This window comes from Zingiber officinale, chromosome 8B, assembly GCF_018446385.1.
Source record: "Zingiber officinale cultivar Zhangliang chromosome 8B, Zo_v1.1, whole genome shotgun sequence".
NCBI lineage: Eukaryota > Viridiplantae > Streptophyta > Magnoliopsida > Zingiberales > Zingiberaceae > Zingiber > Zingiber officinale.
The window spans coordinates 24,139,582-24,163,554 of NC_056001.1; the positions used below are offsets into that span (position 1 = coordinate 24,139,582).

The following is a 23,973-nucleotide window of genomic DNA, read 5'->3' on the forward strand; positions in this document are numbered from 1 at the left end:
TTACTTTTAAATTCAAAAGTAGTGTTGTTAAACGGTCACTTTGTGACGAAGGGCATCGATTGGTAAAAAATTTATCTGAGTGGTAAAAAGTGAATATATTTCTCCCTAATATCCCTTCATTAATTTGTCTGATCAATATGAATGAGGTAAATCATGGACGACTACTAACCTCAAACCTCATGATGGTAACATTTCATGCACTAACCATTAGATCCATTCAAGGGGATAATTCATAAAAAAATTATCATATAAGATAGTGAGACAGACAGATTCATCATCTTCCTAAGTTGTGAAATTTTCAATTTAATTCAATTCAACTTAAGACAGTTACAGATTAGATGGATCAATCCATCAGTCCGTTAAAAAGTAAATACATAAAATATAATGAAAATTTTAAAAATTTTAAATTTGGACTATGAATTAGGTGATTCAAACCCATGAACTAAACCATTTTAGTTTTAAATTTTAAAAGAAAATTTTATTTTTCTTAACTGTCAAGCCAACCCGAGTTCATCATGGGTCGACCCGCATGAGTCACAGGCAAAAGCAGATCGGTCCGCCTATGTCCATCTTAAAATAGATTGATAAAATTTTAATTTAACTCACTTATTTTTTTTTTTTGATAAGGTAAATATATTAATATGACGTGTCAAGATTTTACATGCAAACCGCTCAAGAATTGAAATACATGTGTTTGGACCTTTTTAAATAACTTTTAAATGTTTGGAACACCTTCATCATATTGGCACTCATTCTTGGTTTGCCAAATCAAGTAGAGCATATAAGAGATCCCCAAGTGGCGCGCTTTGTTGAGTTGGTTATCATTACATTAATGTTGTCCAAAGTTGTCCAAAACTTCTGTTATCATGTCAAAGGAATTGCGAATGTTGAGCCATCTATGTGCCTTGTCCCATAAAGGCTTGACTATGGGGCAGTCGAAGAATAAGTGTGTCTTTGTCTCATCAATCAATTGACACAACGGGCAAGTCTTGCAATCTACATACAACAACTTGTCTTTTATTTGCACCTTGTTATTTACAAGTTGTCGCATAAAAAATTGACGCTTTGGCAGATATCTAGGGCTTCTTCTTAATAAGTATTCTTGTAGTACAGTTTGCTCATTTAAATTTGATTTCCTCAAGTATAGTATAGAGTTTAAGTTCTATCTGAATTTTATGTGTGATAATTGGTCTTCAATATGAAGTATGACAGTTTTAGATTGTAGTTCAAAATATGTAGACCATAAAGTTCAAAATTCTTAGGTTTTTTTTTTTCAATAAGTTTAGAAAGTCTTTAAAAAAATTCTTAGTAGGAATACTAAATAGATTAAGTTAACCAAATGATATTTAATGAGTCTTGGGTTTCTTTTAGGAAGTATATGTTCTTCTTAAATCCATTATTATTTGTGTTTGTTGGACTAAAATATTGGATAGATGTTCCAATAAGTTTTCAGTCTATTGTTGGTGAGATTCTAAGGTAGTTCTTATACTCAAGAGTAAATATGTGATGATGTTTAAGTAGGGACCATCAAAAAAGTGAACAAATTTACAAGATCTAACAAAACAACTATATTTATATTGATCAAAAGTAATAATTTTTCTAGCTAGAAATTGGGAGGCTAGGTCTAAGAAGTCTATTCTTTGAAAGTTCTAGAAGTCTCTATAAGTCATTCACGACCCAAAGGAACTTAGGCTCTATACCATTCTTTGTGTTTCTTCGTGTTGAAGTTGATTTTGAAGTAGAAGTTGGGGTTTTAGTTAACATTTCAAGTTTTGAAGTGTTTTGTGATCAATAATTGATGAACATCAACCAATGAATAGTAATTATGAATAATAATATGTGAACAGTAATTGTGACCAATAAGTAAATAGTGATTATGAACAATAAGTGAATAATAATCGATGAACAGTATTTAAGGATAAATCTAGGTACTTTGGAAGGGTCTTTTTCTTAGATTTGCTTATCATCAGTGGATCTCACCTATTAGGAAGTAACACAAATCATGTCTTGTTGTTTAAGCTTTACCCTAACTTATTTAGGTCTTAGGGGGACAGAGAGTGAGGATAATGACTGAAGAATCAACAAGAGTAGTTCTAGAATGAAGACACAATTATATCCATCTAGAGCTAATTATATTTGGTCTTAGAGGACTAACTAGAAAGAGCATAGGAGCCGAAATATTCCTAGTTCTATATATCTCTAGATTTTCAGATAATGAAAAGACAATCATAGGAGTCATTGAAGTAGACATTAACAATAGCATAGACATTATATATTTCTACTTAAACTTCAATATGACTATTCTAGACTTTATCAGACATATTAAAATCCTAGTCTAACCCAAGGGCTATGGAAACTTCTAGAAGCACAATATCTAAATTGATATTATTTTCTTGGAAAAAATAATAATTCAAATCAATAAACCTTTATAGTATAAATAACTACTATCAATTGACTCTCTTACTCCAAAGGAAACTTATTTCCTAAATCTGAAAAATTTCTTGTCAGAAATCCTATAGGACTAAGTTGGACTATCAATCTAGAAACTCAACTACAAACCTTTTAACCAACGAATTTAATAATCTATAAAGATAGACACTGTAGTTTGATAGTTAGGTTTAATGACTATAAACCTTCAACTTCATAAAACAAGGAAATGAAGAAATGAAACTTTTAATTTAATAAATATTAAGGAAGAAGAAAATGTTTTAATAAGAAAGAATATTTAGACACAACAATAACTAAGCAAAAGACATCTACGATTAACCAATTAACTCTTATACCCAACAAATAATATAGATTGCATGTTTCGACAAGACTCATCACAAGGTTTCTTTGACGACTTAGATGAATATATATATATATACCCATAGATATAACTACTTTCATAACTCCAAAAGATTTAATAGAACTTAAAAATTTGACAAACAATAACAAAAACTTGACCATGACTGAGAATTATATTTCGATGAAAAAATAAATATAATTGCTAGAACAAGAAAACAACCCAATGAGGTAAACCTCATGAACCCAACATAATCCACTATCACGTCTACTACATCAAGACCACTTATGATCCAATATCCAAAAAGCTCAATGAGAACAATAGATTATGAACATAGCCATTCACCTAGAATAGAAATTACTCCATACACAAATAACAATCCCATACTTTAGACTATAAGGAAAAAAAAGGTCTATGAAAATTACATAATTTGGAAAAAATTTTGTACTTTTAAACATAGTTACCACAGATAGTTGCTACACCTTGTATCAGCTGCTCATGAATAGCTGCTATACGTTGTAACAGCTACTTGACAATAACTTCTACAACGTGAACCTCATGTTAAATTTGTCTTGTTGTTATTATTTTTATCCAGTATTATAGTTTGCATGTTTGATACATTTTAATGTATGATTCAAGTTTACGATGTAGTGGTTATTGTCAGGTAGCCGCTACAATGTGAACTTGAATCATAATACATTAAAATACATCGAACCTGCGAACTATAATATTAGATAGAAATAATGAAAATAAGATAAATTTAAATGTCTATTCTTCATCACTAATTTATTCAAAAGTTAATACATCGTGGAAGAATTTAAGTCATAAGACCTATAAACACCATAACTTCAAATACCATGTATATTCTTCATCCCCAATTTGCAAGGTAGAAGGATCAAGGTATCAATCGACTAAATATTGTACAGAGAGAAAAATAGATACTGGAAGGGTATATGATAGAGAATAGAGGGGCGAGAGCAGCAACATCGACTTTGTTTGCGGTGGCAATTTGGGGAGCAAATCGGCCCATTCGAGAAGAAGCTTGTGGTGGACGAGAAGAAGAGGTGTTGCCGGTAGGAGCGAGAGCGACAGAAGATGGCTACGAAGGAAGGAACGAGAGCATTTGAGCGAGGGAGCAATTGAGAGAGAGAAATTAGATTTGGGAAAGTGAAGGGAGGGTGGAGAGAAAGATTAAAAAAAATAAGTTGGCAATGTCACGTTAGCACATCACTCACAGTCATGCACGAGTAATCAGGCAAGGAATCATTTTTGTATATATATATAGTCTGATATATTGAGCACCCCGTGTGTGGGCTCCGCCTGGAGGGTGCATAAGAACATCCATAATGGGAACTTTTTCCCTTGTCGAGCCCTTCTACGAAAGAGCGGCTTCGTGTTCACACAGTCGTTGCTTTGTTCTCTTTTTTTATTAATTTTTTGTTTCAGTTTAAAAAATAATATTTTTTAAAAAAAAAAGAAAAAAAAAAGTGAACGTTAAATTTTAGTTGTTGAACAACGACTAATTTTTAGCCGTTGTTCAACGGTTAATTTATATTTTTTTATTTTAAAAATTATCTATAAATATATTTTTTAACCTTTCATTTTTCTTATCATTTTCTCAATTCTCTATAATTTTCAACCATGAAAATATCTTGATTATTTTCAAATGGCTAAAAATCTAGATCGATCTATGCTTTGTGAATTCTAAAGAAATGAATTGATAGAATATGCGGAGGATATAGATGAACAAATAATGTTCCGATTATATGAGTAGTGACAAACGGTACATTAAAGAGCTCAAAGTTCTTCCCGTAGAACATAGAGGAGAAGGTATTTGAATCGGGATCATAAAGTCGGACATGCTCATCTTTTCAATGATTACTTCTGTGATGAGTCAATATATCCTGATGATATATTTCGACATCAATTCCGAATGCAAAGAGGGTTATTCTTTCGTATAGTCGATGCCTTGAAAAAACATTTAAAATATTTTTGATGGAAGGTCGATGCAACAGGAAAAAAAAGGTTTGTACTTTGTCTCCACTTCAAAAATGCATGGCGTGTTATATTTGAGAGGTGTTCTAAGGCAATCGTATTATGATTTGTACTATTTATTTTGATAAATATAGATTTACTTTTTGAGTATACTTTACTTATGTGTTTGAATAGTCTTAAACTCATTTACTGAATGCCCGCAATACGACTCATAGTATGAGAGAACTTACAATTGGATCACAATTAGTGAGAGTCTCTACATGTGTTATTATGAAAGTATTGAAATATTCCCTAGTAAATGAATTGATGTATTCAGACATCATCGATTCTGTGAGACTAACATGGTTTATACTCCTTGGTCTGACCAAGCAACTGTTACTCACTAGCTGGAGACATTGAGATGTCAAGAGTTAAATGTGGATGTTGGTTATGGTAACTAGTTTATTGGAGTGACCTGCTGTAAGATTTCATATGATTCTCTACATATATGTATATATCTGTGAAGTACTTATTGTAGTGTGAATGCAAGTTTTCTTCAACTTAAGGTATTCAGGTTACCTTGGTCATGGAGACTTATACTTTGATATCTTAATAAAAGCATCTCATTGGAGATGTGAACCCAAGATGATTGCGTACAAGTCAAAGTGTAGGAAAGTGTTTAGATAGCCCATAGAGGATTTATCGCTCCTTGCAAAGAGACGTATACCCTATGACCACTTGTCAGGATTATTACTTAAAGTTTTTGCAAAGCATCACATGTTAAGAGTATGATATTTTTAGACATATGTAGGAGTAATTTGAATCCACAGGACGAGGAAATATTACTTGAGCTAGCTGTGACGTAATCAGTCTAGTGGGGATAGACACATAGACCATGTCTTAAACTAAGTAGGTATAAGACGAGAGAAAGGAACAAGATACGACTCACTGAAGCTGCTGAAGGGTTCAAAACTAATTTTGAAATCAACTATGATTTTCTGATTAATTGGGGATCATGATGTACTACTAGATGTCACTCATGATCAATCTATAATTAAATAATTAATTATAGATGATCAAGATAAACTAAGAACTTATTGGGTCACACGTACTAAGAGTATCTAAAGGATGTAAAACAAGTTTGAGAATTCAATTTTCAGATCAAGAGATAAAATATTTGGTTGGATCAATCAAAGGGAAAATATGAAAGATATTTTATCAGAACGAAATAGTGGATGAGCCATATCTCTTATGAAAGAGTTAGACTCTATTTGATTTAGTCATAAACTAAATTGGTTTGGTTTAAAGCTAAGTTGGTTTGGTTGTGAACCAAACCAAAAGGTTAATAAGCCAAATTTTGGTTAAGAAATTTTGGGCAGAGTTTAGATTTTCTAATCTAACTCATCTATAGGGATGTAAACGAGCCGAACCGAGCCAAACAATATTAGGCTCGAGCTCGCCTCGTTTAAGTTATATTCGGGCTCGAACTCGGCTCGAGCTTGAATCGAACTTTTATTACAAGGCTCGAGGTCGGCTCAATTTGGAATTATCAAGCTCGCGAACAGTTTAAGCTCGGCTCGTTATTAGCTCGATTATCATAGTTAACGAGCCTAATTCGTTAAGCAAGCTCAGGCTCGTTTTCGAACTCATTTTAGAGCTCGTTTTTTTTGGCTCGTTTTAAGGTTCGTTTTAGAACTCGTTTTAGAGCTCATTTTTTGACTCGATTTAAGGCTCGTTTTAAGGCTTGTTTTTTTGGCTCGTGAGCCTACAAACGAACATGTTCGCGAGCTCATGAGTCGAATATCCTTAAGCTCGAGCTCGGCTTGATAAAACTGTCGAGCTCGAGCTCGGCCCGATAAGATAAACGAACGAACTTGAACGAGTTTTTTATAGAACCGAGCTCCGAATAACTCGCGAACCATTTGGTTCATTTACATCCCTACTCATATATATATAGAGAGAGAGAGAGAGATTTGATATGTTGAGCGACACTATTTTGTGTGCGATCGTGAGCAAAATTCGACGTGACCTATCTGACGAGGGCAAAACCTAATTTTTTTTAATCTCTCTCTCATCTGCATGCAACAACTATTATCTCTCATCTGCATGCAACAACTATACATTTTTTAAATCTCTCTTTCATCTACATGCAACAACTTTTCTCTTTTTTTTAAAAAAATTAAAATGATATTTTATCTTCTCTCTCCTATTATTACATGAAAAAAATTATTATGGTAGTGATGATACAACTTCTAGTAACTGTTACAACTTATAGCAGTTACTATGCAGTAGCTGCTATAACATTGTATCATCACTGCTGTAGCAGCTACTGTAGCAGTTACTACATAGTAACTGCTACAACTTGTAGCAGTTACTATGTAATAACTGTTACAACGATGCAATAGTTGCTATAACGGTGTAGAAGCTGCTACAAAGGTGCAGACACTGTTACAACAGTGTAGAAGCTATTACAACGGTGTAGAAGCTGTTACAACGGTGCAGAAGCTGTTACAATAGTGCAATAGCTTCTACAACGGTGCAAAAGCTGATACAACGGTGCAGTAGCTGATACAACGGTGTAGTAGCTGCTACAATGGTGCAGAAACTGCTATGACGGTGCAGAAGCTGTTACAACGGTGCAGAAGTTGTTACAACAGTGCAGTAGCTTCTACAACGGTGCAAAAACTGATACAACTGTGCAGTAGCTGATACAACGGTATAATAGCTGCTACAACGGTGCATAAGCTGCTACAAGGGTGCAGTAGTTTCTACAACGGTGCAGAAGCTGCTACAATGGTGCAGAAGCTGTTATAACGGTGCAGTAAATGCTACAACGGTGCAGAAGCTGCTACAACGGTGCAGAAGCTGTTATAATGGTGCAGTAAATGCTACAACGGTACAGAAGCTGCTACAACGGTGCAGTAGCTGCTAAAGCATAGTAGTTACACAATAACACTACTACATGTTATGGCAGCTACTATACAGAAGCTGCTAGAACGTGTAACAACTATTGTGTAGTAGCTGTTATAACATTGTAACAGCTAGATCACCTTTAAAAATTAACAGCACAGTGATTGTTGCATGCAATCAGATGAGAGAGAGACTAAAAAATTTTATAGTTGCATGCAAATGAGAGAGAAAAGTTGTTGCATGCATATGAGAAAGATTAAAAAAATTAGGTTTTGGCTGCGTCAGATAACCCACGTTGAATTTCGCTCACGGTCGCGCACAAGGTGTCGCTTAGCATATATATATATATATATATATATACTCCTCTCTCTGTCACCGCCCACCTCAAGCCAAGATGAAGAAATTCTTCCTCCTCAAGCTTTTGTTTCTTCTTCCTTCTCTTAGATCACATCGTCTTCATGCTTGACTAGTACCAATTGGAGACAAACCTTGTTTCTCACTGAAGTTATCTTGAAGATCCCAGCGTGGATACAAATAGAGGCGAGGTTCATGGACGTCGCTAAAATTGATGTCCTTTTCTCTACGCATCATCTGTAAGGTACGCCTAGAATAATTGTTATTTTTAAAATTTTATTTTATGATTATATCTGTGTGAGTTGCATCTTGTATGCCTGTGGTGTGTGTTGTAATACAATAGTTTTATTATTATATTTTTTGCTTCCGCTGCATGTTTTGCGAAATGTGTTAAGCATACACTACATCAAGCATATCGAAGCACAACGACTATCCATTAATTGACGTATGAAGTTCCTGCTGATCATTACGATGAGTACCTATTAATTGTAGAAACAACTATCATCCAACGCTTATTCAACTTCTGTCGATGTGTAATTGAAGTGTTCAGGGCCCAATATTTGAGAAGACCTTATGCTGCTGATATCCAACATTTACTTAAATTGCATGAGCAGAGACACAACTTCCCTGGTATGTTGGGTATTCCTGATTGTATGTATTGACAATGAAAAAAATGCTCCATCGCTTAGAAAGACCAATTTACTCGGGGAGATCATGGCGTCTCAACCATTGTGCTTGAAGCAATGACTTATGGATATGACACACTCTTTTGGGATCGCATAATGATATTAACCTATTTAATAAATCACCTTTATTTAACAACGTCTTATAAGGAAATACACCGAGGTTAATTTTACGGTTAACAATACACAATATACAAAAGGATATTATCTGACCGATGAGATCTATTTAAAATAGACTACTTTCATCAAGAGCTTTCTATGCCTCCAAGATCGCAAAAGAAAAATGTTTAAGGAATGATAAGAGGCCGCGAGAAAGGATGTCGAGCGGGCATTTGAGGTGCTCCAATCTCGATGGCCAATGATCAGAGATCCAAGATGATTTTGGTAAAAGGATAATTTGAAGGACATTATGTATACATGTATTATTTTGTACAATATGATTGTCTTACTATTTTATTAAGAATCTAGACCATTTACTAATTAAATTTGGTGAAACCCACAATGAAATTACGTTATGTCCTTTTTTCTATTCACATCGAAAATAATTCTAAGATTTATTAATAATTTCTATAAATGCATCTGATCTTGTCTGAAATCTGTGATAAATCAGGGATTCAGAGTTCAAGATTCATATGTGGTGTATTATTGAAATTTTTTTTATTAATCAATCAGAGATCTAGAGTTTGAGACTCAGTTGCAGTGAATTATTGAGAATTTTTCTTATTAATCAATCAGAGATTTAGAATTCGATACTCAGTTGCAGTGTATTATTAAGAATATTTCTCATTAATCAATAAAAGATCTAGAATTCGAGACTCAGCTACGACGTCTTATTGGAAAATTTTCTCATTATCAATTAGAGATTTAGAGTTTGAAACTCAACTATGACGTATTATTGAAAAGAGCAATGATACACACAAGGAAAAATCTTAATAAAATGCTCAAGGATAGACACATAAATTCATGATCTACTATTTCACTTTTTATGGGTCTCATTATTTTTTGTGTATATCCTTGAGCATTTTTCTTGAGATTCTTTTCTTAAACATATCATTTTTCTATTAAATTTTTTTCTCATTAATGAATTAAGAAATTAAAGTCCTTTTAGTTCCACATATTAGGATTGAACATACTACGAGCAGAGAACCTTCTATAAATATCTTGAGCCGACGATGTTAGATAGTATATTTTTTTTCTACTTTTTGGCTAAGATAAATATGATATATTAAATTATTTTTTTTATAAGGATGAGTTTGATGTAATTAATTCTATCATCAATTTCGAGCCGACACGCTTAGATTGTAATTTATGAAAACTATCGTCACAGAAAAGTCCAGGGTCAACGATCACTTGATTCTCTTCATCACGAAGAAAACGAAGGGCCACGGCCCGCGAGATTTCGTAGAACACTTGGCGTCCTCTTTTAAGGCCTCCTCCGCCTTCATCTCGATCCCAACTTCTTCTTCACCTGCAATTTTGATCAAATCTTCGAAAATGGCGAAGATTTCGTGGAGGTCTCTGCTCCCCAGCTGCTCCCGCAATGGCGCGGAGGAGAAGCAGCAGAAGAAGAACAGGTCCGTCCCCCAGCCGATATCCTTCCCGCGGCTGGCCTGGTCCGACCTCAGCAGCTCCGGCGGCGTCCTCTCGCCGGAGGACCTCTCTACGTCCCTCCCGGGGTCCAACCTGCACATCTTCACGCTGGGAGAGCTGCGCGCGGCCACGCAGGGGTTCTCGGCCGTCAACTTCCTCGGCGCAGGCGGCTTTGGGCCCGTGTTCAAGGGCTTCCTCGATGACCGGGCGCAGACAGTGGCCGTGAAGCTCCTCGACTTGGACGGTGCGCAGGGGCACAAGGAATGGCTGGTGAGCGAATCCAATTCTTATAATTAACCCAAAATTACTTTCTTTCTTTAACGATCGAGATTAATTATGTGCGTGTGCTTTTGTTCGATTCCTGGTGATCGATCGAAGGCTGAAGTGATCTTTCTCGGGCAGTTGAGGCACGAGCGTCTGGTGAAGCTGATCGGATACTGCTTCGAGGACAACCAGAGACTGCTGGTGTACGAGTTCATGGCCAAAGGCAGCTTGGAGAACCACCTGTTCCAGAGTATGCATGCTCTGTTTTTTCCCCTCTTTTAATTTCTCACTCAATTTTCTTACCTTAATTCCCTTGCTAACGATATTTTTGGTAGGTTATAGCGCGGCCTTGCCATGGTCAACGAGGTTAAAGATCGCCATCGGAGCAGCTCAGGGTTTGACCTTTCTCCATGACATCGAGAAGCCAGTAATCTACAGGGACTTCAAAACCTCAAATATTCTATTGGACTCGGTAAGAATATATAAACTTATCGATCACGAGGAAAGTTGTTACCTTAAGGAATTAGTCAACGTTTGCAACTTAATTAAGGATTACAACGCAAAGCTGTCAGACTTTGGACTGGCGAAGGATGGACCTGAAGGAGACGAGAGCCATGTCTCGACCAGAGTGATGGGCACTGAAGGATACGCTGCACCGGAATACATTATGACCGGTAATATAATTCTTTTAATTTGGGGCCGGGGATTAATTCGATCGAGTTTCCTTTAATTATCATCTAACGATACCATCGCCTTATTCAGGCCACCTTACGGCGATGAGCGACGTGTACTGCTTCGGGGTGGTGCTGCTGGAGCTGCTGGCAGGTCGGCGATCGATCGACAAGAGCCGGCCGCTGAAGGAGCGCAACCTGGTGGAGTGGGCGAGGCCTTACTTGAGCAACGCGAGTCGACTGCACAGGATCATGGACGCGAGACTCGACGGGCAGTACTCGCTGCGAGGTGCAGAAAAGGTGGCCTCGGTGGCGCACCAATGCCTGAGCCGGCGACCGAAGTCTAGGCCGGCCATGTCCGCCGTCGTCAAGATGCTGGAGCCTCTCTTGGACTTGGACAGCACGGCGGCAGTGGCGCCGTTTGTGTACGTTGTGCCGACGGATGGCACGACGGATGAGAAGGACGACGACTGCGAGAAGGAATTGGCAAAAAATGAAGCCGAAAAGGATGAGCTGCAACATCGCCACCGTCGTCGCCACCAACACCATCCTCGCCGCCACCGCCGCCGCCGCCACCACGACAACGATCATATGCACGAGGTGAACTCCCCGAGAGCAGGGGATCTGCATGAACAAGGTGGTTCATGAATTGAGCATGCTAAATCCTTTGATGTCTACATGTGTTTAGATCATTTTTTTGATATATGAACACGACACATACATTCATATTCAGATATTCTTGTGAATAAAAATGGATTATTCTTCCACAATTTGATACCTAAAATTAGAGGTGTCAATTCGGATGAGTCGAATCAAATTGGGTCGGGTTGAATTTTTTTTTTACCCAATTCAAACCCGACCTGAACCCGAGTTCAACCCAAAACACCTCAACCCGAACCCGAACCCGAACCCGACCAACCCGATCAACCCGAACTCAACCCATATAACCCGAAAATCCTATTCAAAATGACTTTTTTGGATTATTTTCCCTATAATTCTTCACTTTTATCTCAATACTCCATCATTATCATACAAACATGATATTAATATACATAAAAACATCTAAATTTTTAAAATAAAATTTGATTTAACCTAAAAAAAACCACACAAAACCCTATATTTAAGTCAATCCGGGTCAATCCGAACCCGACCCGACCCAACCCGAAACTTTTTTATCCTACAATCCGAACCCAACTTGAATCTGATTTTTTTCGGATCGACTCGGGTTGGACACCCCTACCTAAAATGCTCTTCTGACCAAAGAAGTTTCCTTTGAAGGTGTAGCGTACACACTAGAAAAGTATTTTAAATATCAAATTATGAATAAATTATTATTTAAATATTTTTTTAAAAAAATGTTCTTTTAATAGTATGGATAATTAAGAGAGCTCTTCTAAATTTAGGTCATTCTTTTAATATCGACGCATGAACAAATATAAATTTATTATTATTATTTGGGAAATAAATATTTTTAAAAGCTTGCAATTTTAAAATGTTTTATTATTTTTAAGCATAAACTAGTTTATATATCAGCTTTCTATCTTAAAAATTATAAATTGTCATTCCTAGCTCTTAGAGAATAATTGAGATATAATAGAAGAGCTTTGATTAAAATATAGAGAAGTCCAATATTATTATATCAAACAATATGTAGTTTGAGTGTTTTAGACTTAAAGCAAAATATTTCTCAATGATTTTTTTATTGTAGTTAATTTGAAAAAAAAATGTCATTTGAAAAATGACATGGGTATTTTTTTTACACTTTACAAAAGCATCTTGCACCATATTTTAATATAATAATAGTTAATTTAAGTTTCCTTAGTTTGTGTCAAAGTTAATTTTAGTTAATTTAAGTATTGATAATATATTTGGGTAGGGTATGAATATCTAGAGATAGAGATGAAAAGGGATATAATAAATGGTGATAAGGACAGAGGATATCATCATCCCTAGTGTTGCTCATTTTTGTTCACACACTACTAGTTCCTCTTCATCCATTGCTCTTCTTCACTCATCTATTTCTTCTCTTTGTCTTCTTGTCTCTCCTCTTCTTAATTACCTAGTTAATGTGTCTTATATTGCAACTAATTACAAGAATGGAACTAAATATGCCACTTAGAATGCTTCCTTAACCAACTCTTCATTAATTTGCATTCCTATTTTATTTTATTTCATTTCATTTCATTTAATAAGTACCAAATCCCGCCTAAGAGTAAATTTGAGATTTTATATTAATTGTGTGTGTTTTGATTATATTTAATTATAAGGTTGTGTTTTATTAATTTGCCCTAAAAAACCTTATCTTTGTTCTAACATCATCTACGTAAATTAGAATATTTATTGAGGATATCATGTGTTTTAATATTTTCAAAGGGTAAATATTATTATTTCTTGTGAAAAGAAATCTAACAAATAAAAATAAAAAGTCCTACCCAATTCCATTTTCAGTGCATACACATAAGAAAAATCAATTTAATTTTATATATGGAGATGCAGAATATCGAACCCATCCGGTGCAAGAGAGTGCTCTACCATTTGAGCTACATTCCCAACCTAAAAATATTTTGCTGCTTATTTAATTTTATATTTAATTAATCTTTTACTATATATATAGCTAAAGAAAGTATATTTGATAAAATTGTAGATTTTCCTAATCAATTTTATTTTTCGACAAACGTGCGTTAAATAAGTAAGTGAACTAAGTCGAAATGAGTGAAAAATGGATCAATTGACTAGTGAGGTAAATTAAAATAATTAAATAGTGTAGGTGGATGAGATGAAATAGACAACTTGAGATTTAACTAAGTTAAATAGGACTACCACGCAAAAGTTGGTTGAGTAAATTAATCACTACAAACATTTATAAATAATTTTCTTATTAAATAGTAATTATTGTCATGGAAATTCATCACTATGACTAAAATATATTTTTTTTGCCTTTACTTTCATCCATGCAAATTTAACAAGGAGACCAAAGACATTCTTTTGTTAAATGACCCTCAAAGGCCATTAAACTTAGGAGTTGAATCCTACCTCAATTTAGGATGTCGAGTCTTTCATTTAGCCTTCAAATGTTGGAATACGACATTCCACTTTGACTAACATCCATTAGCCATCTCTTTTTTTTTTCCCCTTGCTCATTAGTGGATCAATTTAGTGGGCACTCCAATATGAATTTAGATTCCTTCTCTTAGTAAATGCGATAACATAGTAGTACTATATCGACTCACTCAAAAAGTCGTAATTATTAGTGGCGGAGATTGCAAAATTTAGTATTTTAATTTATCGAAGTGCTTGTAAAGATATTCAAACTGTAGCTCAAGAAGAGACGATAAGAGTTAACTTGTCTCCCTAGCCCTCAATAGAAAAGTTCAATTTATTGATGCATTTTTTATTTTTTATAAAATTAATTTAGAGTTTTTTAATTTATTTTTTTTCACCTTATTGTCATGCTTACGTCATTTTAATTCACATAGCATTATAATTGAATTTCAACTAATCACATTATTAAAACCTCCTCCAATCATCTCCCTCGCTCGTCTTAAACGCACCAAAAATGATGGATTTGATCTCACCTAATGACTTATTATCGTGTCACGTAATCCGCTTTAGTGATCTCACGCCCAAAACGAAGATACCGCGGTATATTTGATTATAACAGGACAACACCGTTACAAACTAAGCAGGATCTGCTGTCTAGGATTGGCACGCTTGGCTGACACGTGGATCGAAGAAAGTGGTTTTTTCATTTTTGCCGTGAAGAGTGTGGGTTTTGTCGGGATTGTGTTTTGTATGGAACAGGCGATGAGGCTGCAGTTATAAGTTGGAACAGATCGGGAGGATGCCGTTAAACAAGATATAAAATAAGAGGTTTATTTCAGCGTTAAATTAAATATATTAGATCGCTGCCTCGCTTTGTTCTCTGTACTCGTTGCAGCGGCGAGGTTGCCTATGCTACAGGAAAGCAGTAGCGGCGACTGACACATCTCCTCCGATTTCTTCTTGATTTCTTTGTCAATCCTTTTTGGTTTTTCTGATGAATTCTTGAAGTGGTTGTTGTTGTTGTGGATTGTGATTTGTACTCGAGTTGCTTCCTTTTGGCGTGATTTTTTCGGGGGGATTTGACGCGGAGCTGGCGAACGAAAGCATTGGATCGGCGTTTTCAGGGTAAGAAATGCTCGTCACAGCCGGCGGAGGCTCAGGCCTTGTGATCGTTGGTGCGGCATAGAATGCGGCGGTTCGCTGATGAGGACGGCGGTGGAGACGGCGGGGATGCGGTGGGTGAGGAGGCAGAGTGGCTACTGGCTCAGAGTGGGAGCAGATCTCATGGCGCAGGCGGCAGGATAGTGGTCCCAACTATCGGTCCTGATGATGGCGAGGCGGCGTTGGAGAAGGCGCTGGCCAATGGGGACCTTTATACTGGGGAGTTCTCCGGGAACGCCCCAAATGGTGTAGGGAAGTACCTGTGGTCAGATGGTTGTATGTATGAAGGGGAGTGGCGGAGGGGGAAAGCCTCTGGGAAGGGGAAGTTCTCGTGGCCGTCTGGTGCCACCTACGAGGGTGATTTCCGTTCCGGGCGGATGGAGGGCTTCGGTACCTTCATCGGTGCGGACGGACATACTTACCGTGGCCAGTGGGTCGCCGACCGCAAACACGGCTTCGGCAGGAAGGCCTACGCCAACGGCGACTACTACGAGGGCTTGTGGCGGCGAAACCTCCAGGAGGGCCACGGTCGGTACGTGTGGCGGAACGGCAACCAGTACGTCGGCGAGTGGAAGGCTGGCGTCATTAACGGCCGAGGTGCCCTCATCTGGGCTAACGGTAAGCGGTATGACGGCCACTTGGAGAACTGCGTCCCCAGCGGCAGCGGCGTCTTCACTTGGCCTAACGGCAGCTGCTATTTTGGTACCTGGAGCAGCGGCGAAGGCGTACCCCTCAACGGGACGTTCTATCCCGCGCCCAGGACAGTTCGGAAGGAGACTGCTAGAAAGACGAACTCCTTGTCTCAGTTGGACGATATGCCGGTCAAACCAATGTCCCCGGTAGCAAGGAAGAGATCATCCGTTGACAATGGGGGAGCCACGAGGAGAATCTCTGTGGCAGAAAAGAGCTTCCCCAGGATTTGCATCTGGGAGTCGGATGGTGACGCCGGGGATATCACTTGCGATATCATTGACACTTTTGAGGCATCAATGCTTTACCGAGAAGGGTCATTGTTGGACCAGACAGGTGGCGCCCTCATTGCTACTGTGCAGCGGCAACAAACTCCCTGCTGTTTGGTGTTTCCGGAGGCAAAGAAGCCAGGGCACACAATATCCAAGGGGCACAAGAACTATGATTTGATGCTAAACCTTCAATTGGGGATTAGGTAGATGGTGTAAGACTTTTGCAATATGTATATGCTGGTATTGTCCTCTCAATGCTTTTGCTGAATTACTTTGTTGATTGATTTTTTGACCAGTTATTCAATTGGAAAGCCGGATTCAGCTCATTTGAGGGAACTGAAGACATCAGACTTTGATCCAATGAAGAAGTTCTGGATAAGATTTCCTCAGGAGGGATCAAAGCATACTCCGCCACACCAGTCAGTTGAGTTCCGCTGGAAGGATTACTGCCCTATGGTCTTCAGGTTTATAATTCTAAATGATCAGATCAATCATCTTTCTATTTTCACTATTTCTAACCCAATGAATGGGCACTTTGAGGTAATGAAAATATTAATTTGTAATTTGAATTGTAGCCACCTGAGGAAATTGTTTTCAGTGGATCCAGCTGACTACATGTTAGCTATTTGTGGGAATGATGCTCTGAGGGAGTTCTCTTCTCCTGGGAAGAGTGGGAGTTTTTTTTTTCTGACACAGGACGATCGCTTTATGATTAAAACAGTAAAAAAATCTGAAGTGAAGGTTAGTTATTTATTACCCCTCCACTTGGAATTTAATTATGGAAATCATAGATTGTTTAGGAGTGCTACTTATGAATTATGATATTGATATACTACTAGTTTAAGACCTGTTCTGCTATTCATTCTGCAAGCACTTTCTTCTTTTATAATCTGTACATCAATTACTTGATTAGTTTGACAACTTAAGGCTGTAATTGATTGTTATTTCTAGAATAAATTACCTTGATGCTAATTGTTTAAGTTGCTCTGCAATACATGTTCAGGTACTGATTAAGATGTTGCCTAGTTATTACCGTCATGTATGTCAGTATTCAAACTCATTAGTGACCAGATTCTATGGTGTGCACTGCATTAAACCAAATGGTGGTCAGAAGGTATTAAAATATTAAGCATAAGCTTGTGTGATTTGCGTGGTATTTTTGAACAGATTGCTATATGTATCACTTGCTATCTAATTTTATGCATGTATTCTGGGACCAGGTGCGATTTGTTGTCATGGGTAATTTGTTCTGCTCAGAATATCGCATACATAGAAGATTTGACTTAAAAGGTTCATCATATGGACGCACAACTGAGAAGGCCGAGGAACAAATTGATGAGACGATAACCCTCAAGGATCTTGATCTGAACTTTGTATTTTGCCTCCATACATCTTGGTACACAGAGCTCCTTAAGTAAGTTCACATTCTAATTCTTGGAAGTTTATTGGTTTTGTCAAGTTTGTTCTCCTTTGATCTGATAGAATTAATAACTTAGACAAATCAAACGAGACTGTGAGTTCTTAGAAGCTGAGGGAATTATGGATTACAGTCTCCTAGTGGGAGTTCATTTCTGTGATGATATCTCACCATGCTTTGGTTCTTCAAGTAAGTTAATAATTCAATTCAATCATGAAAAATTCATAGAGGTAGGTTTACAATGTTCTTATCATAACAAGGATGTTTTGTCAGAAATATTTGGCAAGAAAGCATCATTTAAGTGTGGGGGCACCAGTTCTGACTCGGTTAGAGTGTCAACCTATCAAGAAATGGATCAGATTCTTGACAGCCGGTATGTACTACTGGAGCTGAGTTTTATGTTTGTTTTCTGATTATGAAAATTTTAGCAGTAATTATTTGGAAATGCTATCTCCTCTGTGGAATTGAACAATTTCATAATGGTCATGTTTGCTATGTTTCATCCAATCTTATTCGATGAAGCATTTTTTGTTGTTGAGATTTGTTTGTGCCTCTTAATATGGCTTTGAGAATTGGATGCCTTTTTATTGTACTTGATGTTTGATGGATCCAGACACCTTTGTGAATGTGGCCTAGCTTTTCCTGGGGTAACTTGTGGAGTGATATAAACTGTCTGTATCATGAAAGATATGGTTTATTAGTTTTTACAAACATTATATTAAAGGCATTCTTTCTAAAAAGCTGTTTTTATTTACAATCTTTTGTGCTTCTAAACATTTCATTGGCAATTTGCTACCCACTAAAACTGCTGTTTTATTCAGCCACCAACTAGTATCACTTAAGAATCTGCTTTTCTTCCATGGCCACCCAACTAAATCTAGAGCTGCTTGGATTTAGTTTCTTCTCCAGACCCTACAAATATTAATTGTAATGATTTGGTTATCATCATGATGTAGCTCCACTGTCATCTACTTAGCCAACACTAGATGATAATTACTTCATTGGGTCCTAGTATTTGCTGCAAATGTAATGAAAAGAGAGCACAACATATCTTAAATATCATACCTTAAATAAATACTATTCCTTTTTGAAAATAGTGCTTTCTGTGACTTTTATATGTCAGAAATTTTAATCAGTATTTGTGATATCTGAATATTTCTGTTATGATCAGAAAGCCACTCAGCCGTTTGGGGTCGAATATGCCAGCGATTGCCGAGCATATTACAAGAAGCGAGTCTGAGCTATTTCTGGTAGCTGGGGATGGTTTGCCCCCACTCTTTCGAAATGGCAAGCTCCATGACGTGTTTCTTTACTTTGGGATTATTGATATACTCCAGGACTATGATATCACCAAGAAGTTGGAGCATGCCTACAAATCATTGCAAGCGGACCCCAACTCCATCTCAGCAGTTGATCCAAAGCTCTACTCGAGACGATTCCAAGATTTCATAAGCAGAATCTTTGTGGAAGATGAGTGACACGGAGCATCATTCACAAAGCTTATGAGCTGCCTAATGGGAGGAAGGGCCATTGGCCTACCATGCACCTCAGCTCACAGTAATTATCAAGATGTAACATGTAGCTGCAGCTTGAAGAACACCCAAGCTGCAGTGAACTGCAAGAGGAAAACACCTTCTGATCATAGATGTGATGGAAGCAATTTTAAGGCTGCCGCTACAAGGTGGTGGATCTCTTGATGAAGCTGAATTTTCTAGCTCAGCTCTGGAAAAATTCTATGTAAATGTTTATTGGAACGAGTGAGAGTTGTATTCCATTTTTTTTCTTTTATTTTCTTTTCTCTTTTCCTTCATATGAAAGAGAGATTTTTAAGCAAACTCTTGCTCGGGGCATTGAATAATAACATGTACAGTTGGTTGATGTTGAAAAATCAGATGTCATGTCTCCCATTTCTTGTTCATACGTAATCTTTGCTTTTCTTGTACTTAAAATTAAATGGTTGGAGGTGTAGCTTTTGCAGAGGATGTACAATAGCTTGCACTGAGGGCTAAATTCAGCGTTGGAGAAAGTGCAGGAGAACGACATCAAAAGGAGTGACAAAGGGAGACATGGAGTGCTGTTTCTGACCTCTTTTGCGTTTGCATTTCAATCTTATTCTAGTAATCTCTTTGTTAGATTCTTTTGAGTATGTTGATCTTTTCTGATTCTCTGCCCTTTTAATTTGTTTCAAGGTGTGACCGGACCAGCCTTTGGAATTCTTTGACTGGGGGTGAATGTTTTGCTTTCGCGGTGCAGGTTCTTTTTAATCTCTCATTTTTGCTTTGTGGTCAGCAAACTTTCAGAATATGCGTATAGATGGGATTTATTGTCAAGAATAGTTAAGAACTTCCAACGAATTCAAATTCGACTACTTGGACTGTCAAAGAAATGAAGAATGATAGGATGAAACAGTCAATTTGGTTTGCTTATTGAGAAATAAAAAGGTTCAAATTACTAGTTGGACTGTCAAAGAATGATTGGATGAAACAGTCAATTTGGTTTGCTTATTGAAAAATAAAAAGGTTCAAATTGAAAGCTTATACTATTTGCTAAGATTAATTTTATATAATATTTCTCAGAAAAATAATATAAGCAAACGGCAACCTCGATCTTTGCTACGGAACCACTTCAGCCATGGAGCAAAGCTGCAGAGCATATATAAGTTCGAGTAGAAGATTGACAGGCACATCCTAAGCAGTGCCTTCCTCTCTCGATCACTTTACCTTTCCCTCTGTGAGGTCAAACTCTGTGTCTGATCTATTGACGCCATACCATTACTACTTACTCCATCTTATTTATTTTATTTCCTTTTTATAATGAAACACAAGGTGATCATAGGTACAGTGAACTTACTTTTTTTTCTCCCTTGAAACCAATTACCATAGGTACTTTTTATATTACAAGACAGCTAAATATTATAATGTTTTTATTGTGTTTTATTCGTCCTGACCCTGTAAATTAGGCTTTCCTCATTTTAGTCTTCTAAGTCCATCTTAATTTACTAAAATGCATCATTTGTTCTAAATAATAATTAATGTATAGGTACATATTCCTTATATCTAGAGGTATATCTAGAGGTCCAACTAGCTCAGTAAAGATCTTAGATGTTATGACCAAAGTCTTTAATTGAAAATCAGCCTTTATCCAAGTGTGAGTGATATGGATCTCATAATTATCGCTTTCACTACAAGAAAACTAGATAGACTTGGCTCTTGGAGCCCCGAAGACGATTATAGCGAAGACTTAGAAGACTTGGATTTTACTCATGAACCAGATACTTACTATCAGGATTGCTTTAAACCCTCTTATTTAAATACTTTACTTAGTAAGAAAGACACATTAGATGCTGCCATTTCTAGATTAGAAAAAATAAAATTCTTGGCGAAAATCTCACTAAATATTGGGAAAAAGATAAAGTTTATTGTAAACTAAATATCATAAATTCAGACTTAACCATTAAATCTCAAGAATTAAAATACTCAAATTGGGAAATAAAAGAATGCAAAATACATATTACTCAACTTTTGGCATTAAAAGTTATCCATAGATCAAATTCTCGACATAGAAGTCCTGCTTTTATAGTCAATAAAGGAGCTGAGCAGAAAAGAGCACAGTCTAGAATGATGTTTAACTACAAAAGACTAAATGATAATTATCATGAAGACGGGTACAAAATACCAAATAAAGATCAATTAATCAATAAAATCCAAAAATTCAAATGGTACTTTAAATTTGATATGAAATCAGGATTTTGACAAGTCAAAATGCATCCAGATTCAATTCCTTGGGCAACCTTTTCTTGCCCCGAAGGCCATTTTGAATGGTTAGTAATGCCTTTTGGGTTAAAAGTTGCCCCTCAAGTCTTTCAAAGAAAAATGGATGACATATTTAGACCTGTTACAGACTTCACCTGTGTATACATTCATGATATTTTGGTATTTTCTAAAACAAAAGAAGAACATTATGCACATTTACACATAATCTTCAACTTGTTCGAAAAACATGGTTTAGTTGTCTCTCGAAGAAAAATGAAATTAACAGTTCCTTACATTGAATTCTTTGGTAGTCTTATCGGTCAAGGAAAGATAACACTTCAAGCTCATATCACCAGCAAAATCTTAGCATTTCCAGATAAAATGGAAGATATCAAAACACTTAGATCATTCTTAGGATTACTCAATTATGTAAGACCCTATTTAAAAGATATTGGAAAAATTAGTGGCCCCTTGTATAATAAAACGTCTCAAACAGGACAAAGATATTTTAACCAACAAGATATTGACTTAGTAAAACAAATCAAAGTAATGGTCCACCAATTACCCCATTTAACTTTGCCCTTAGACTCTGATTACTTAGTCATTAAAACAGATGGATGTGAAACAGAATGGGGAGGAGCTTTATTTAGTAAAAGATCTAAGTATGACCCAAAAACTTCAGAACACTTGTGTAGATATACATCAGGAAAATATAAAGAAAAGGGGAGACTTACATCTTTAGATTTTGAATTACTAGCAGTAATTTACTGTTTAGAAGCTTTCCTGTTGTTTATTTGTAATAAGCATGAAGTTACTATAAGAATTGATTGTGACTTGTGAGGCTATAGTAAAATATAGCTAACAGACAAAAGAAGTGAGAAAAGGATTAGGCTCTAAACGCTGGATAAAATTTACAGATGTCATTCTTAATAAAGGACTTAAAATTTAGTGGGAGCATATTAAAGGCAGTGCTAATTCTCTCGCGGATACTTTATCACAATTATTAACTTAGTAATTTTTGCAGCTATGGCTATACAAAAGAGAGTTCGCACTTATGGCTACCAAAAAGACAATGAAATTTGGTAATCAAGAACTTCCTCAATGTTAGGATCCTTCGTACGGCTAGAGAGGGGGGTGTGAATAGCCGACCCCAAATCGATCGCGTTTCTTCCTACAATTCGTTAGCGCAGCGGAAAAACAAACAAGGAAACGAAAACAAGAAGATCAAACCTCAACGCGTCGATGTAACGAGGTTCGGAGATGATACTCCTACTCCTCGGCGTGTCCGTAAGGTGGACGAAGCCTCTCAATCCGTCGGTGGATGAGTCCCCGGAGAACCGGCTAATAATATACTCCTTGTGGGTGGAGAAACCTCACCACAATCTTTTGCAACAGCAAACAAAGGAGTACAACAATAGAGACAACAAACAAGAACAATAGAAATTGTAAAACACTTGCTTGCCTCTTGTTGTCGACTGGAACCTTGATGAAGCAGCAGCTTCTCAGATCCAGCAGCTAGAACACCAGCAGGAAACTCACGCAGAGCTTCAGCAGCGATGAGAGCTCAGCAAAGCTCAAGAGCACACCAGCAGCTCAGTAGTCGAAGAGCAGAAGCTCAGGAAGAAAAGAAGAAATCGCCCTGTAGAATCCCTCAGCCCCTTTATACCTGCGAAGGAGAAACAGAGCCTACTGTGCGTACTCTGATCGGTCTACGGACCGATCAGGACCTGTGCTGATCGGTGGCTAAGGAACATGGATCTCGTAGCCAGGGGGAGTTCGAAGGTGTTCGCCAGAGTCCAAGCATCGATCCCTCTGGCCGTGCTTCCGCGACATCGTCTCTGATCGGTCCCGGACCGATCAGTGTCTGATGACCCGTAGCCAAACCGCTTTCTTTTCGCCTCTGTTTTGCGATCGGTCACCGATCGATAGAAAACAGAGCTTGATATCGATCGGTCACCGACCGATCGAGCAAACATATCACCGGATCGGTCGGTGACCGATCCGAGCTTGGTTTTGCCCAAACCAAGTCCCAAGACTTCAAACCAATATCCGGTCAACCTTGACCTATTGGTTCATCATGCTTAGCATCCGGTCACTCCCTTGACCGCTAAGACTCCCCACCAAGTGTCCGGTCAATCCTTTGACCTACTTGGACTTTCCAACACCGAAGTCCGATCATCCCCGATCCATCTGGATTTTCCAACACAAGTCCGATCATCCCGATCCATCCGGATTTTCCAACACCAAGTCCGATCATCCCGATCCATCCGGATTTTCCTTGCTGGTTTCACTCACGGGACTTTCCAACCGCCTAACATCCCGTTAGGACTTTCCCACGCTTCACTCACCGGGACTTTCCACACCGCCTAACATCCCGATTAGGACTTTCTCATTGCCTAACATCCCGC

General features: G+C 37.3%; 2 protein-coding genes across 5 annotated transcripts; both read left to right on the forward strand.

The window, feature by feature from the left end:
* Nucleotides 1-10,101: 10,101 nt before the first annotated feature.
* On the forward strand, nucleotides 10,102-11,986 carry LOC122014284 (serine/threonine-protein kinase RIPK-like). Of its 3 annotated transcripts, none has more exons than XM_042570473.1 (5): nucleotides 10,102-10,566; nucleotides 10,675-10,810; nucleotides 10,896-11,032; nucleotides 11,126-11,234; nucleotides 11,323-11,986. In XM_042570473.1, exons 1-5 carry the CDS (start codon nucleotides 10,201-10,203, stop codon nucleotides 11,877-11,879), a joined length of 1,305 nt encoding a protein of 434 aa, XP_042426407.1. In that variant the 5' UTR covers nucleotides 10,102-10,200; the 3' UTR covers nucleotides 11,880-11,986. The 3 variants fall into 3 exon arrangements, with proteins under 3 accessions (XP_042426407.1, XP_042426406.1, XP_042426405.1); XM_042570472.1 differs by having other exon boundaries at nucleotides 11,111-11,234; nucleotides 11,323-11,985; XM_042570471.1 differs by having other exon boundaries at nucleotides 10,896-11,234.
* A 3,089-nt stretch (nucleotides 11,987-15,075) lies between these two features.
* LOC122016228 (phosphatidylinositol 4-phosphate 5-kinase 2-like) lies at nucleotides 15,076-19,731 on the forward strand. 2 transcript variants are annotated; one of them, XM_042573462.1, is made up of 8 exons: nucleotides 15,076-16,599; nucleotides 16,693-16,860; nucleotides 16,972-17,137; nucleotides 17,400-17,510; nucleotides 17,617-17,810; nucleotides 17,893-18,002; nucleotides 18,087-18,186; nucleotides 18,989-19,212. In XM_042573462.1, exons 1-8 carry the CDS (start codon nucleotides 15,461-15,463, stop codon nucleotides 19,065-19,067), a joined length of 2,067 nt encoding a protein of 688 aa, XP_042429396.1. In that variant the 5' UTR covers nucleotides 15,076-15,460; the 3' UTR covers nucleotides 19,068-19,212. The 2 variants fall into 2 exon arrangements, with proteins under 2 accessions (XP_042429396.1, XP_042429395.1); XM_042573461.1 differs by having other exon boundaries at nucleotides 15,077-16,599; nucleotides 18,985-19,731.
* The last annotated feature ends 4,242 nt before the right edge of the window (nucleotides 19,732-23,973 follow it).

Coding starts and splice junctions, on each gene's coding strand:
- LOC122014284 (XM_042570471.1), top strand. CDS start 10,201: ATGGCGAAGATTTCGTGGAGGTCTCTGCTCCCCAGCTGCTCCCGCAAT. Junction 10,567..10,674: donor AGGGGCACAAGGAATGGCTG/GTGAGCGAATCC, acceptor GATCGATCGAAG/GCTGAAGTGATCTTTCTCGG. Junction 10,811..10,895: donor GGAGAACCACCTGTTCCAGA/GTATGCATGCTC, acceptor TATTTTTGGTAG/GTTATAGCGCGGCCTTGCCA.
- LOC122016228 (XM_042573461.1), top strand. CDS start 15,461: ATGCGGCGGTTCGCTGATGAGGACGGCGGTGGAGACGGCGGGGATGCG. Junction 16,600..16,692: donor AACCTTCAATTGGGGATTAG/GTAGATGGTGTA, acceptor TTTTTTGACCAG/TTATTCAATTGGAAAGCCGG. Junction 17,511..17,616: donor AACCAAATGGTGGTCAGAAG/GTATTAAAATAT, acceptor TTCTGGGACCAG/GTGCGATTTGTTGTCATGGG.